The 16,742-nt window shown below is 29.2% G+C and overlaps 1 protein-coding gene across 1 annotated transcript; it reads right to left on the bottom strand.

The window, feature by feature from the left end:
- Nucleotides 1-13,533: 13,533 nt before the first annotated feature.
- LOC131650315 (uncharacterized) lies at nt 13,534-15,605 on the bottom strand. Its single transcript, XM_058920028.1, has 5 exons — nt 14,998-15,605; nt 14,791-14,917; nt 14,402-14,692; nt 14,219-14,320; nt 13,534-14,127 (listed from the first exon to the last, which is right to left on the bottom strand). The coding sequence occupies exons 1-5, from the start codon at nt 15,603-15,605 to the stop codon at nt 13,534-13,536; spliced, it is 1,722 nt and encodes a 573-aa protein (XP_058776011.1).
- Nucleotides 15,606-16,742: the final 1,137 nt, after the last annotated feature.

Genomic DNA, 16,742 nt, shown 5'->3' with positions numbered 1-16,742 from the left:
ATATAGTTCTTGATAAAAAATAAAAAAATAAATAAAAATTGAGATAATGTAGTTATTATGTACTATCATTATCAACAATTTTTATGGGCTCCCACCCCTAGTATGTCTACCCGCTTTTTTTTCCGCAGACGCACATTATCAACAATTTTTATGGGCTCCCACCCCTAGTATGTCTACCCGCCTTTTTATGAGCATGATTCAAATTGCAAATTTAAATTATCAAAATAAAAAATTGCAAAAAAAATTATAACATCTATATAAGTCAAAAAACAAAAAATAATGAAATGACATATTATAATTCAATGCAACACATTTAAATCTCATTATTTAACTTTAAATATATATTTAATTTGATTTACCAAAGAAAAATTTGTACAAAAGATGTATATTATTAATATTAATGTTACTTATCACATATATGTCGTTAATTTCTCTTATTTGTGTTAGCTACTCATACCGAATCACAAATACTAATGTAATGGAATAAAAACAACAAAAATATTTAATTCAAATTGCATATCCAATAGCAAAAATAGAATATTTATTAAATAAAAAATAACTTATAATTTTATTTATAATCTTGACAGAAAAAGATTTATATACCAACTCTTTCTTTATATTTGATATATTTAATGAAATGAATATAAATTAGAATTTATGTCAAATATTTTTTTTATAAATATTAAAGAAATGAATATAAATTAGAATTAATGTCAACTATTTTCAATGGGAAAGATACAATAATGCGTATTGAAAGGTGTTATATGCATTTAATTTTTAATTTTTAATTCTATACAAAATCTTTTTTGTATGTTTATTTACAATTATTTTATACTGATTCCTCTATTTGAATTTGAATTATGTCAGGTACTATATATTTGTTGATATTGTATGAAAGATAGAGAGTTATATGAATTTCACTTTTTTATGATTAATTAGCCGTAATGATTACTTTTAGATATTGGAATCGATTGGAAAACTTGTAGCATGCAAAAGAAATAATGATTGTTTTTAGATATTATCAAATATTAAAGACATAAGGCATGCTAATATGAGTTGATGATGAAAAAAGACAATTGAAGACATGAAAATCGGATTAAAATATTTGTTTAAACTTGGACATGAAATTAATTTTGGTAGACATGGATTTTCTTATTATGATAGTAGTTATTATAATAGTAGATCAATTATTTCTTAAAAAATATTAATAATTGCAAATGTTAAAAAAAGAAGACTAATTATTATCACCTAAAACTACATATTCCCAATGACATTTTCTTCAAACTTCTAATTAAAAAAGACTATTAATTATTACCACCTACAACTAAAACCTACTACAACTAAAATCTATCTCTATTGGGTCCTTTACCTTTTCACCATATGGATGAACGTATATAAGATCAATCTATTTTTTTGTCTAACAGGTTCAGTTTAATCAATGACAAAGGATTGCGATAAAATAAAATAAAACTATTTAATATTTTATTAAATAAATTAGGATTGGAAAACAAAAAAAAAAAGTTAATCGTGTGAATTTTTTTAGCCATAAATAACTTTTAGAGATATTATTATTATTATATATTAATTTTAAAAATATTATTATTTCTATGATTAATAATTTGGAACTGTTAACTCAACATAATCTTTTTATTAGGTTGATTAATGTATAATTGTTATTAATAAGCTCTTAATGTTGATTATTATGAAAATTTAATGAAAAATGAGACTGTTCTCCCATCGAACCATCTCCACATTTTTTTGTTTTGTTAATGTCCTTGATGCAGTCAAATTTTCTACTCTTTGTCACTGGAAAAAAAATACATTAATAAATAAAAGGCAAGTAAACCAAACGCAGAGGTTGGTGTGAATCATAAATTTACTATAAATCGAAACAAAAATTTGATGAATGAATAGAGTAGGAATTCAAAAGGTTAATTTTTTGTTTCCAATATGTTAATTTCTTTAACCGAGAAAAACTGTTGGAAGTATAATAGGGTTTGGGAAAAGACTTTAGGTCAAATATGATTAAATATGATTAATATTTAAAGTAATAAATAACATTGTGCGGAAGAAATTAGAAAGGACTGTGGTTCAAAAGCGGTGTTTGTGACTCTTCTTTTTTCACGTGCGACCTTTCTGTTAAAAAATAATGCATTTAAGACTTGTTAGCTACAATTAACATTGAGAATCAAAATAATTAAATTGGAAAAAGAAATGAAGGATGCTTGAATTATTTGAAACATAAATATTTGACACGTAAAGAGTCACATAATAAAAATAGTAATAATTTAATTGGAAGCTTATACAGTAAGCTTGTCTAATTTATACTACATATTTTATTCCTTATCATTTGGAACTGTAATTAACGATGGTTAAGAAAAATTAAAGATGAATTCTAATTAGCATTAAAAATGTGTTTTTCATGAAAAACAAAGAAAGTAAATTTAATGCATTTTATAATTATTTGTGTGTAGTTAATTTTTAATTTAGATTGAAATAAATAAATTGAAAAATCATATTTACTTTATGAATTAAATCAAATCTTAATCCTTTTTTAACTCTCCCTTGAACTTCAGTGAATCCGAACCATGAAGACACTTTATTTTTGGTGAAAGAAATAAATTTGTGTCTTTCATAAAAAAATTTGTTTATTCATCAATCATAATTTTCTCATGTTTTTTAATAAAAACAAATATATGTATCATTGAATAAATATTTTTCTTATTATCATTCAATTAATATTTTCATATTCTCATTCAATTATTGTCTTTTTTTCATATTGTCATTATTGTTTTTCTAGAAAATATAAGCCATTCAATTTCATATAAATATTGTTTTGTTTTTATTAGTAAACAAAAATAAATTTACTATTGAAGAAGTAAATAAAAAATAATATATTATTGAAAAATAAATTTATTAATGAAGAAAAATATATTACTTTTAAGTAAACAAAATATATTGAAGGATAAATTAATTATGGAAGGAGAAGTTATAAAATAATATATTTTTAAAGGTAAATCATATTACTTATTGAGGATACATTACAAAATAATATATAAAAATAATATTTTTTATAGTAAATATAATATAAATATCAAATGTGAGGTAAAAAATAATTTTAACTACTGTAAATCCAAATATATTCATAACTAAAATACAAATATATTGATAATATATTGATAACTAAAATTCAAATATATTGATAATATATTGATAACTATCCAAAATCAAACGTATAAAATAAAAAAATAGACCATTTCAAATCAGTCACTTGAAAGAGTGTATGGAGAAAACCAATGGGTCAATAAAAATTAAATAAAATCTTTAAATAATTAAATAAAATTTACTAAATAAATGAAATGCAATTATTTATAATTAATAATGATTTACAAATGAAAATGACTTACTTGCCCATGAAAACACCCTTAAAACTGATTTTCATAGGATAATAAAGTACTTTTGATGGTAATTAGTTTTTATATATTAATATATTAAAGATGAATTCTTAAAATAATTTGAATTCAAAATTAAATCAATATTTTTATTTATTGATTAGATTTAAAATAAAAATCAATTATCTTAATTAAAAAGGTTTAGGTCAATTTTCATTATTACTTTATATCATTGCATAAAAAAGTGGATAAAAAAATAGCCAAACATTGAGAAGTGTCATATCTATTTAGAATGAATAAATTAATACACATAAATGAATAAATCAATATACTTATATTTTCTTCTTATAATTTTGAGTACAATAATTATAATTTGAAATTGTTTGAATCTACTACAATTTTAAAACTAACATGTATATAATTATTATTTAATAAATATATAATTATTATATAATATTTACTATATTTTTATTTAATGTGACTAAATTTTTACATGCGCTATTAAAATTGTGTGTATTCATTATAATAAAAAATAATTATCTTTTGGTATTTCTTATTTTACGATAAAATGCCTCTCAAAATTTATTAGGTGATTTTATGTCTACACGAATTAGCATATTAATTAATTATATTTTTCTTTATAATATATTTTCTTATATAATGGTAAAAAAACTTAATGTAGAAAAAAAAAACATAAAATTAAATCCTTTAAAAACTACGACAACCCGTTAACAAAAAAAATTAAAATATGCAAAACTATTTTTATTTCACATATTAGAGCTGGAGATTCTAATAATTTGTATAGCAATCTATACTATAATAGTATAAAGATTGAAATTTGGTCATTGACTACTACTATATACTACTTGCTGCAAAATGGATCAGCAATTAAAGTTAAACTTGAAGGTTGTTTTTGGTGTTAAAGTGAAGTCTACATTAGAAAATAAAGGTTCGAAATTAAAAAAAATACTTTTCACTATCCGATTTTCGTTGTAGTAGCAGAAAAACAAAATGTTTCCAGCGTTCCTGATTTTTTATGGAAATTGATAGATTCACAGACCAATTTATGTAGCTGCTTTGGAATATAAATCGATTTATGGAGGATGCATTTACTTTATTATATTCATTATTATTATGACTAGTTTTCTTAATTTATGGTGCATTGATAGCCTTCAGTATAGAAAGTAGATATTAACATTAAAAAATAATGATGGTAGAGAAAACATTAAAATTGAAAACTTACTGAATAATTACATTCACTCTCGATACATGAGATTAGGTCAAAAGACATAAAATAATTTAACTTTTAATTAAATAATAATAATTAAATATTATGAAGTGTGATTTGTTTCAAAACTAAAACAATAGTTACTATTTTTTTAATTTGTAGAACTTAAAATTGATTTCAAATGATTTTCTCATAATAATAATTTGAATGTTACATTTCAAATTCTTGAATATTTATTGAATAATTATTATATGTTTTAATTAAAACTTGAAATTTATTTTCTATTAAAATTTAGTATAACTTTTAAAATATAATAATGTTATAGTTGAGAACTGTATATCATTTTTAAAAGATAATTATTTGTATCTAACAAAGAATATTTGATTATTCAAAATCACAAAATTATAATAAGAAAAGGTATTCGTCAAAAAAAAAAAGGAAAATGATATAATTTTTTGCATCGACATTATATCATGTATAAAAATATGATTGATTCAATTGAATATATAACTAATTTAATTTATAATTAAAATTATTAATAATTTATAATTAAAATTATTAATAATTTATTTATTGAAAAAATCATATTTTTTTAACATAAATTACATTAATTATCTACCCAAAAAGTGTCTATTTGATTGAACTAATTAAAAATCCTTTTTTTGTCAAAAAAAATTTAAAAATCCTTCAAATCTTGGAATGCAGAGATTTTGTTTTTGGAAACGTGAGATAGTCAATAAAGAAATAAATAAAAGATAGTGTAATGATTATAAGATTTCATAGGTTTTAATGACAGATATTATTAATATATATTAATTTTAGAAATATTAGTATTTCTATGATAAATAATTTGGGATTGCTAAATCAGTATTATTATTCACATGTCAAAACAAAACATCATGCTTATTACACAAACAACCATTCAGCGTGAATATCTTGATATGAAGCCTTTGTGGTAGTTAATATCTTGATGAAGTCAAATTTTCTACTTTTTGTCACTGCAAAAAATACATTAATGAATAGGCAAGGAAAAATTTGTCTACACAAATCTGAAGTTACATATGATAAATGATGGTGGAAAATGCAACCAAGGAAAATGCAATAGTAAATGATGGTGGGATATGAAAGAAAATAGAGTAGGATTTCAAAAGGTTAATTTTCTGTTTCCGATGCGTTAATTTCTTTAATTGAGTAAAAATGTTGGAAGTATAATAGGGTTTGGGAAAAGAAGTCATTTTAATGGTAATTAGTTTATATATATTAAAATAGATTAAATTAATTAAAAGTAGAAGAGGTCCCATTAAACTTGCAGGCCCAAAGCAAATGAAGCATATAGAAGGGGTGCGCTGGTATAGTGTGTAGAATGGAAGAAAATATAGAATTGGGCTGCATGGGATCAAGCCCAAGGTAAACAACATGAAACAAAAAAACCTAAGGTTATGAGATGGAGCCTGCCCCCCTTTCTCACACATTGCCTCCGCTCTCTGTTTTTTTCAAGCTCTTTATCTCTCTCTCTCTCTCACTCTTAACAACAAACAACAAAATTTCTATGTCTCTCGAATTCCTCTTTCTCACGTTCTCTTCCACTGTTCAAGCTTCAGAAACTCTGGTCCTATAAACTCTAAAATCTCTCTCGCAAATGCTCCCTTTTGATTCTAGCTCTGAACAATTACAACAACAAAACAAATCAACCAAACAAATTCGAACATACGTTAAAAATCAATTGATGACAGCACAATTTGAAAGCAAAAGAAATTGAAAACGATTACCGACCTGAAAGTTATGGGGGTGACGAATCCCCAGGTTCGTTATTGATGCCACTATTTGTTGTTGGAAGATGTTGTGTAGTTTTGCGTGAAATTTATTTCAGGTACAATATGCGATCCTCTCTCTTTCCCTCGATAACTTCTTCTTCTCGCAAATTCTGGCTCTGACTGCTGATTGGTGTGCGTCGGTGATTTTTATAACCGATTTATCTAAAAATCTTCAGTCCTAAACAGATTGATGCATAACCCTGAAAAAACGTTTGTTTATTGAGTTGTATCTAAATAAATTGAAAGAATAAATTGAAAGAAATTAAAATGAAGAAGATAAGGAAGTAACTAAAGGATGAAGATGAAGGAAACTATAGAGAGAGAGAGAAAGAGAGAGAGAAGGTATTTTCAAAAATAAAATTAAAAAGAAGACGGCAATTTGAAGGAGGAAGAGTTTAGGCATTCAATATTGGTTGGGGGAAGGAGAAACGAAATATACCGCTCAAGTGTTGATTGAAAACGGCAACTGAAAGGAGGAAGAGTTTTGTCATGCAAGGTTGGAACTTTGTATTGTACGAATATATAGCTCTAGGGAGAAAAAATGAAAGGGTAGGGTTTATTAAGATGAATGTTCCAATGCAATGAGTGGCATAGAACGTAGTGCATCTTTTTCATATTCCAATAAAAAAGATTTGCATTAAACTAGTTGTTGGAATGTAATGATTATTAGTTGTGTAATTACACTCAGGGGTATGTAAAACCATCTTAAATTGATTGTGATTAGGGTAATTAAGGGAATTTGGTAGTTGTTGGAATGTAATGATTATTAGTTGTGTAATTACACTCAGGGGTATGTAAAACCATCTTAAATTGATTGTGATTAGGGTAATTAAGGGAATTTGGTGGTAATTGATTTTTATATATTAGAGTAGATAATGGGGTTGTGGTGATAATGAATGGTTGGATCTATTCTTGCATTTCTTGTTTTTCCACTTTCTTACTAATAAGCATTTTCCTTTTCTCAATTAATTGAGAAATTAATTTGGAATTTTCCCAATTAATTGAGAAAATCAAACTTTCACTATGTTTTAACAATTACGTAGATGTCATCAAACTTAATTAATTTTGGATTTTCTCAATTAATTAAAAAAATCTCCATTAAATTATAAATTAATTTGAGAAAAACCCAAATTTTCAATTTATTGGAAAAAATCTTCCGAAGTTACATTTACGGAAATGTTTGATGGGGTTTGATTAATTGAGAAAATCCTAAATTGGAAAAATTCTTCCGTAGATACATCCACGGAAAGGTAGGTTTGATGGGGTTTGACAATAGAGTGTTCCGTAGGAACTTGGGATTTTTCCATTTAATTGGGAAAATCTCAAGATTCACCTTGTTTTATACGCTTCCGTAATGGAAGGAATCAAATTTTTTCAAAATATGGGGTGCTTCCGAATGTGCATCTACGGAAGCTGGGGACAAAAATGAAATTTCGTGTGGTGTTTAAGAGATCTATGGAGTAGATTGAGAAATTTTCTAAATTATAATACTCTCTCTAAATAAATGTCAATTTTTTACATTGCATTTTAGTATATTAACTTTATAAATATGTTGAAACTCGGTAAGAATATTTCATTTAAGACATTCTATTTTTTAACAAAAAAAATTAAAAATTTGATTACTATAATTTTATGGTATAAAATCAAATAAATATTAACTATGCGACACATATTTTAGATATGTGCATTTTTTACACAAAAATGGAGAAAATGGAAAAATCAAAAAATGGAGATGATCTTAATTCGTTGGAACTTGATAAGATCCTCTCCATTTCCTAAAAGAAATGTAAGATTCTATTATTATTGTTTTATTTATATAAAGTTAAAGGGTTTTGTTAACCAGTGTCCTCGTGAGCTATACTATCTAAAAGTGACGAAGTCCGTTAAACTTTCCAAATTTGGGGTTTGACAATAGAGTGTTCCGTTGGAACTTGGGATTTTTCCATTTAATTGGGAAAATCTCAAGATTCACCGTGTTTTATACGCTTCCGTAATGGAAGGAATCAAATTTTTTCAAAAATATGGGGTGCTTCCGGATGTGCATCTACGGAAGCTGGGGACAAAAATGAAATTTCGTGTGGTGTTTAAGAGATCCATGGGGTAGGTTGAGAAATTTTCTAAATTATAATACTCTCTCTAAATAAATGTCGATTTTTTACATTGCATTTTAGTATATTAACTTTATAAATATGTTGAAACTCGGTAAGGATATTTCATTTAAGACATTCTTTTTTTTTAAAAAAAAAAAATTAAAAATTTGATTACTATAATTTTATGGTATAAAATCAAATAAATATTAACTATGCGACACATATTTTAAATATGTGCATTTTTTACACAGAAAATTATAGTAATAGAGAAAATGGAAAAATCAAAAAATGGAGATGATCTTAATTCGTTGGAACTTGATAAGATCCTCTCCGTTTCCTAAAAGAAATGTAAGATTCTATTATTATAGTTTTATTTATATAAAGTTAAAGGGTTTTGTTAACCAGTGTCCTCAGAACACTCTATAAATATATTAAATAAAGAAAATATTCTTTATAAAAGTCAATATTTCAATTTTCAATGCATTTTTAATGCATTGAATACACTCATTTTAAAGAAATTTTACCATTTTAATCACTTAAAGAGTGTCCTAAAGGCACTGGTTAGCATTTCCCAAAGTTAGATAAATGAGAAATAAATGTCACATGTCATGAAAATATGTGCTATTTACACACAAAATTATAATAATGGAGAAAACTGAGAGGATCTTGACCATTGAAACTAGTGTAGAGAATAATAGTTAAATGACACAATTGAAAAAATACCAATAATTTCTACATTGAAAAGTGATAATGACATTATTTTGAAAAAAAAAATATTTATTAAAACGATACTCATTTTGAAAAGGATGGAGTAACTTGCAACAATGCTGACTTTGAGGAATTTGTATGTCAGGCAGGTACTATTACGTCAAGCCACCAACATACAATTTCCTCGTTGTTTTAATTCAATCCATAATGTTCTTTTTATAGCCAAATATGTCAGTCTTTTTTTCTAGAGAGGTTAATTACCACCCCAAAATTAAACTTGGCACCCTCTATATTTTCTTAATACCAAAAATATCCCTTATCTATAAAAGAACAATTTTTTCGAACTAAATTTCTGATACGATGTTGAAAAATTTCCTGTACGATTGAAATTTCCCGTAGTGATTTGAAACTTCTGGTAAGTTACAATTTTTTTGGAAATTTCAAAATCTACCATTTTGAACGAAAATTTAGTTCTTCGGTGAAATTTTCGATAGTGTATTTTTTAACGAGCAGGATTTTGCCGACAGTTTTGTAGGGTTGTGATTTCACCGACAATTTTGTGTGATATAGAATGAATCCAAAGTTGTATAAATATGGGCATATATTATAGAGAAAGACATCTCAAAAAATGTCTCTTCCTCAATTTTTGATTAAAGCAGAAGTGTATTTCAATGGAAACAAACCTTTCGTTGAGTTCAAACTTCCAAATGACATCACATCTCTTGCCAACTTGACATCCAAGTTGAATGAATTATTGTCTGATACCGATAACAGAAGGGTGATTCGTGAAGATTGGATTAATAGTAAATGTTTAGATTAATTTTAAATGTTTAGATTAATTTTAAGTGATTAATTAGGTTAGTGGTTAATTGGTTAGTTAGTGAAATAATTAAAAAAAGAAAGAAAGAAAAACAACAAAACCAAAAGAGAAGAAGATAGAAAGGGTACAAAAAATAAGAAAAACAAATGGGGTAGCTGGGTGTTGAACCCACGCCCTGAACGCCATTGATCTCCTTCCCTTGCCATTTGTGGTGAATTCGTTTGGTGTTATTGGATTGGACATGGGTGAATAAATACGTAAAACATATAAATGGTCAAAATTCAAATAACAACAGCCAGGCTGGCCCACTCGTAGGCTGACCAATAAATCAGAGCAGGAGAGAGAGTTCCCATTTGTTGACTATCCAATCACGCGCAGAGGAGAAAGTGAGATCTTTGACTGACGAATAGCGACGTGCCACGCAGCCTCCTTCTTCATCTTCAACCTTCAGCCCTGCGGAAATACATGCGGATTCCTCCATGGATTTTGCTGCGGATTTTTCCACGAATTCCTGCGAATCTCAAAACACAAATAAAAAAACAATGCATTAACAGGAACAAAGGTCATGGTTCAATATAAAAGGGTCCTCTGAGCACGCCTGTGACCTTCATTTGGCCTAAAAACGACTACAAGTATGAAACCGACCGTGAATGCATCTTATGCCCTAACAATGGTAGGTTGAGTTTCACACGTTAAAGCTCGAAACTAATGGGCTAAACTTCTTCTAAACTGCATATTAAACTTGAATACATCGTTAGTTTGGATAAAAATGAAAAGTTATGCAAGATATGAAAATCAAAGCGTAAACGAAAATGATAAGCATGGCATGCGTGATTCGAACGTTACAGGACTTGGTTCTGCATTCCTTCTCACCCTTTTATATCTCAGGAAGGGATTGGGATGATTGGAATGTCTTGAAAGTAGCTGTAATTTGTGATACGATATCCAAGTGGGAGAGCTACTTGGAGGCTAGGGTTTCGTTGCCTTAGAGGCTGCATACTTGTGCTTATATATGGAACAAAGTTAGGTCAAAAGATGAGAGAGAGAGAGAGAGAGAGAGAGAGCATGAGATTTTATTGAGAAAATATTTTGTTTTGAATGTGTATGAAAACTTTCTTCTTTTGGTCGAAATCTATTTCCATGCCTTTCCACGCTTTGTTTTGGTGAATGTGGTCTTGATTCAATGAATGAGAATATTCCATGGTATCTACATGATTTTATTTGGTTTATTTTTGATTTTATTTGATTTAAATTAAATTTAAGTAAATAAATCCAAAAATAAATATAATAAAATCATAAGATAAATAACAAATTGTATTTGGGCCTCTAATAAGCTTATATTCACGTGAGGAGTCCAAGTTTATAGGCCCATTACTCCTAAGTTTGATTTTTGCCATTTAGGTTTTCATGCATCTTCTCAAATTTCCCCAACTTCTGACAATCATAAATCACTCAATATTTGTCCCATGAATGTGTTCTAGGACTTTTTGGAAATCTCAAGATGTCCTATACAAGACACTTTGGAACCTTTTTGCATTTGGAGATTTTATCTTGAAGATATGGCTTCTGACAAAAAACAGCTTTTTGCGAGCTTCTAGAAGGACCTGTAATCTTTTGGCTCATATCTCTTATGCTGAAGCATTTCTTGACCTTGGGCCCAACATCAAAATTTTAGAGAATTGAATTTCCTTGATAATGAGATTTGGTTGGGGAATTTATGATAAAGTATGAGAGAGATATGATCAGTCGAAGTTGGGTTGACTTTCTCCTAGAAACCCTAATTTAGTAACTTTAAGTTTGGATGATTTCTGAGCTTTTCTTGATTAATCATGATCAACCCTTGATCAAATGATGAATGCGACTTCAAAATATTGATGTTGACCAAAAATCAGGAGTTTTGACTGTGATTTGACCATAGTTGACTTTTAGGTCAAACTGGTCGATTGTGGAACATTCGAGCAGTTGAATGAGCAATCTTACGAGTCAGGGCTTGAAAATTGGCATGAGGATACTTTGAAGCATATGGGAGGCCATGAAGTCCACCTGGGGCATCAGAGACTGATTTTATCTGGAGAAGAGCAAAACCCTAGTTGGAGGCTTGTTGTTTAGGAGATAAGTAAGTGAGCTTATTCCTCAGTGCTTGAACCAAATTAATTTAGCATGAATATATGAGTCATTTTGAAGTATTCAATATATATGAAGTTTTGGTGTTTTTATGTGAATCCCTATGATGATTCATGATGTTTTGATGAATATGATAGTTATGTGATGTTTATGTGAGCTATTATGAAGCATTTGATATAGATGATGTTTTAGTGATTTTTGGTAAAGTATTTGACTTATGTGATATTTTAATGATTCATGTGATGTTGTGATGACTTGATGAAGATGAGGTGTGATATGATATTTTGGTGATTTATTTGATGATGTTGATGTGTTGGGGAATTATAGAGTATTTAAGATGATATATAATAATTAAGATAATTAGTTAATATTATTTTAATTAGTAAAATAGAATAATATTGGTGTTAGAGATGATAAGGGAGAAATAGTAAATTATAAGATGTTAAGTGAGGGCAAAAAGAGGAAATCCATATTAGGGATCCTAGGGGTAAAAATAGAAAAGAGGGAAGAGAGATTCATTTTGTACGATCGAAGTTTAGAGAAGAGGCAAAGGGAGAGAGCCAGGGCACGAAGAGCACTGAGGGATTTGTAAAGTGAACGCGACGAGAATCAAGCTAACTACAATCTAAGTTAATGAGAGTTTTATCATTATTATTATAATTGATTTAAGGTTTAGATACTTGTAGGATTATTGGGGTTTTGGTGTAGTTTTGATAGTGAGTTGAACATGAAGAAATTGATGATGATTTGATGTGTTAACACTACAAGAAATACTGCATTTTGCCAGGGGTTAAACCCCTCACTAAAGGCAAAAACCCCTCACAAATACACAATTTGCGAGGGGACAACTCCCCTAGCAAAACAGGGGGTCGCAAATCCATTATCGAGGGGCTATCCACCACGTTAATTTGCCAGGTGCTTTCCCCCTCACTAAATGACAATTCAAAATTCTGCACTACACCCTACAGAAATAGGCACCAGCTAGCCGTCTGCAATGGGGCAGACTGCGTCAGAAAGTTTGCTTGGGGTTAAGCCCCTCGCAAATTGTAATATATTTTTTGTTTGCTTGGGGATAAGCCCCTCGCAAACTGTTCTATGTTTAAAAAAAAATTAAATTTTCAAAACCGTAAATAACAATTAAAATATATATATATAATTATAATATAATTTAAATTTAAAAATATATATAATAATTCAAATTAAAATAAAATTATTATAATACATATAATAATTAATATTTAAGCAAATATATTAAAAATTAAATTCCATACAAAATTACAATAATATTTAAAAATAAGTTTAAAATAGTTAACACAAATTGTTCCATACAAATTAAAATAAACATAAATATGAAAGTTTAATTATTCCCCCCATCTTGTTCCTCCTCTTCTTCATCAGCTCCTCCATATCCACTAGTTCCTCCAAATCCACCTCCACCCATATTCTGTGAAGCAAAAAATTGATCAAACCTTTGTGACCGCTCATTTGCAATTCGCATTGCTTCTTGATACTCTTGTGCCTGCCTCCTCAATTCTTCCTGAAATTCTCTCCTCATTTCTTCCCGTAATTCTCTTTCTCTTCTTTGCATTTCCTCCTGCATCTCTAATTGTTTTCTCTTCATCTCTTCAATTTCCAAATTTCTTGCTGATACTTGTTGTGCTGCCTCAGTATTTGCCAAGTTTCTCACAGTTTCAAGCATTTCGGCGGTTAATATAGGTGGAGTGGATGATCCTTCTCCATCAGCATATCTCATTTTGAAATCTCTACTACGCCGCTTGATATTTTTGGAATACCCTCCAGCACAATACACTCTCCCATTTTTCTTCTTTCCACCTGAAACCTTATACCAAGTTTGAAAACCAATACTAGGGTCAACAGGATACCCCGGTGGTGGTTCAGGTATTTCAGGATGCTCTGACAACTTTAGGGCAAGTTCTTTATCAAAATTCTCCTATAAAAAAGTTAAATGTTATCATGATTCAAATAAACTATGTACATATAAAAATTATAAATAAAATATCTTTGATATAAAAATAACTTACTTGTGTGATTTTTGCGCGCTCGTCAATAAACTCTCCATTTCTCTTGAGATGAGTCTCCATGTGAAGCTCATTAAGAAGTGGAGTTCTGCCTAATTCTTCACGCTAAATAAGTAAAAAAAATTAATCATACATAATGCAACATTTAAATAATAGATTTAATAAAAAATTAATAAATTTATTTACCATTCTTCGCGCAACTTCAGCCACACTAATACTTCCTGCTGCGTAGTTGCAGCCACCAACTTCAGATGCTCTATTTTTCTTTGCCTGCTCCGATATTTCCTTAAACTTATCAGAATTCCAATGATCAATAAGCTTTGGGAATATATCTTCTCCTATCCAACGTGGACGTGTCCCTTTTGCTTCCCATTTCAGTCTAACATTCCTCATAGTATCAGAAAATCGAGCAGCACATTTGGAGTGAAAGTTTTCTTTAATCGCGGCCTCATCTCTAACATCCCAAATACAATACTCCTACATTGTTGTATGAATTTAAAAATATTAAATAAAGTAGAATCATGAATATCACAAAAATTAAAAAGGAAATGTCAAAATGAATAAGTAAATTATACCTTAAATGCCTGAAACCATTTTTCCTTATCATCTTCATGTACAGCTCCATAAGACGGCCAGAATTGTGTGTACTTCTCTTTAATAATATTTGTTATGATCGATACTGCCTGATGTGAGGGAACAATTCTAAACAACAAAAATCTTGAGTTAGTATTGATTAAATAAAACTCATATTTAAAATATAATATAAAAACACAAAGACTTACGATCCTGCATCGGGATAAATGACTAGTCTGCCCTCATGATACTTAATTGTTTGAGTCGTATTTTTTTTCAAAATACGCTTCCTCTTCGTTTGCTCCTCAGCACTAGTATCTCCATGACCGCTGGTATCTCCAGGAGCACTGGTATCTCCAGGAGCACTGGTATCATCCTCTGAAGGGATGGGTAATGGCATGCTAGATCCACCTGTCTCCATATGCATGGGTAATGGCATGCTACCAGATCCACCTGTCCCCATATGCATGGGTAATGGCATGCTAGATCCACCTGTCTCCGTAGGAAAATATGTGGGGTAAGAGTATCCAGGAGGACAAAAAAAACCTGATCCAGGGGGCATGGATAGTAATCCAGTGAAAGATCCAGACATGGGCGGTGTAGGATGCATAGGCGGTGTAGGATGCATAGGCGGTGTAGGATGCATAGGCGGTGTAGGATGCATAGGCGGTGTAGGATGCATAGGCGGTGTAGTATAGCGTGGAGTAGAGCGTGGCATAGGAACAAACATATCTGAGTTAGGAACCTCCTCTACAATGAATCTAGTGCGACGAGGCTTTTGTTGACCCTTACCTTTATCATCTTTTTTGGGTGGCATTTTTTCCTGTTACACAAGATAATATTTGAAAGATAATTGCACAAGATAATATTATCAAGTTAATATTACATAAGATGATATTTGAAAGTTAATATTACACAAGATAATATTTGAAATTTAATATTACTCAAGATAATATTTAAAATTTAATATTACACAAGATAATATTTGAAATTTAATATTACACAAGATAATATTTAAAAGTTAATATTACACAAGATACTATTACACAAGATAATATGTGAAATACTGAAGATAATATGTGAAATACTGAAGTTAATATTACACAAGATACTATTACACAAGATAATATTACATATTCAATTTATTCATCATCATAATCTTCGTTGTCTTCATCGCATATGATATTATTGTCTTCAGACTCTCCCAGCTCTTCATGCTCTTCTTCCATAGGATTTGTTGACAACAAGATACTTGCGTCAACTTGTTGACCATCAACTGCAGTATCACACAAACTTACAATCTCCTCGGTTTCAATTACCTCATTAACAGGTGAAATCTCATCATGTTGGTATGCAACATCTTCCATTAACTCATCAGTCTCAATGTGACCCATTGGGTTGGATTTGATTACAACACACCATTCTCGTTTCCGTGGGGTAATTGAAGGATAAGGTACATAATAAACTTGCCTAACATTATGTGCCATAATGAAAGGGTCATACTCTTTATACTTTCTATCTCTTCGAATCTCAACAATGTTATACTTTTTATCAATTTTTGTTCCTCTAGAAGATGGATCATACCAATCACAATAAAATAAGACAACTTTATTTTCCGAGTCCATATAATTATAAACCAACTCGTAAATATGTGTGATAACCCCATAGAAGTCGTCCTCACCACCCTCTGTAACTCCTTTTACGACTACACCACTGTTTACGGTTTTCTTCCCTACACTCCATTCCTCAGTGTGAAATTTGTAACCATTTACAAAATATGTGTGCCATTCATTTACACGTTGACTAGGGCCTTCAGACAAATTTCGCAAATGTATTAAGTCAGGACTTAGTGTAACAATACATGATAATTGTTGCTTAAACCATGTTGGAAAATAGGCATGTGTGTAACCAGTCGATGGTTGTTCGCCTGTGCTTTGATAATAGTAGGTACCAA

Source organism: Vicia villosa, linkage group LG2 (genome assembly GCF_029867415.1).
Source record: "Vicia villosa cultivar HV-30 ecotype Madison, WI linkage group LG2, Vvil1.0, whole genome shotgun sequence".
NCBI classification, from domain to species: Eukaryota; Viridiplantae; Streptophyta; class Magnoliopsida; order Fabales; family Fabaceae; genus Vicia; species Vicia villosa.
The sequence above is the reverse complement of the archived record's forward strand: the minus strand, read 5'-3'. Positions and strand labels throughout refer to the sequence as shown.

Excerpts from the sequence above, each read along its gene's own strand:
- LOC131650315 (XM_058920028.1), bottom strand. The coding sequence starts at position 15,605 with ATGCCACCCAAAAAAGATGATAAAGGTAAGGGTCAACAAAAGCCTCGT. Across the intron at positions 14,918-14,997 it reads ATTTATCCCGATGCAGGATC|AATTGTTCCCTCACATCAGG; the intron begins GTAAGTCTTTGT and ends TTTGTTGTTTAG. Across the intron at positions 14,321-14,401 it reads CTGAAGTTGCGCGAAGAATG|CGTGAAGAATTAGGCAGAAC; the intron begins GTAAATAAATTT and ends TTACTTATTTAG.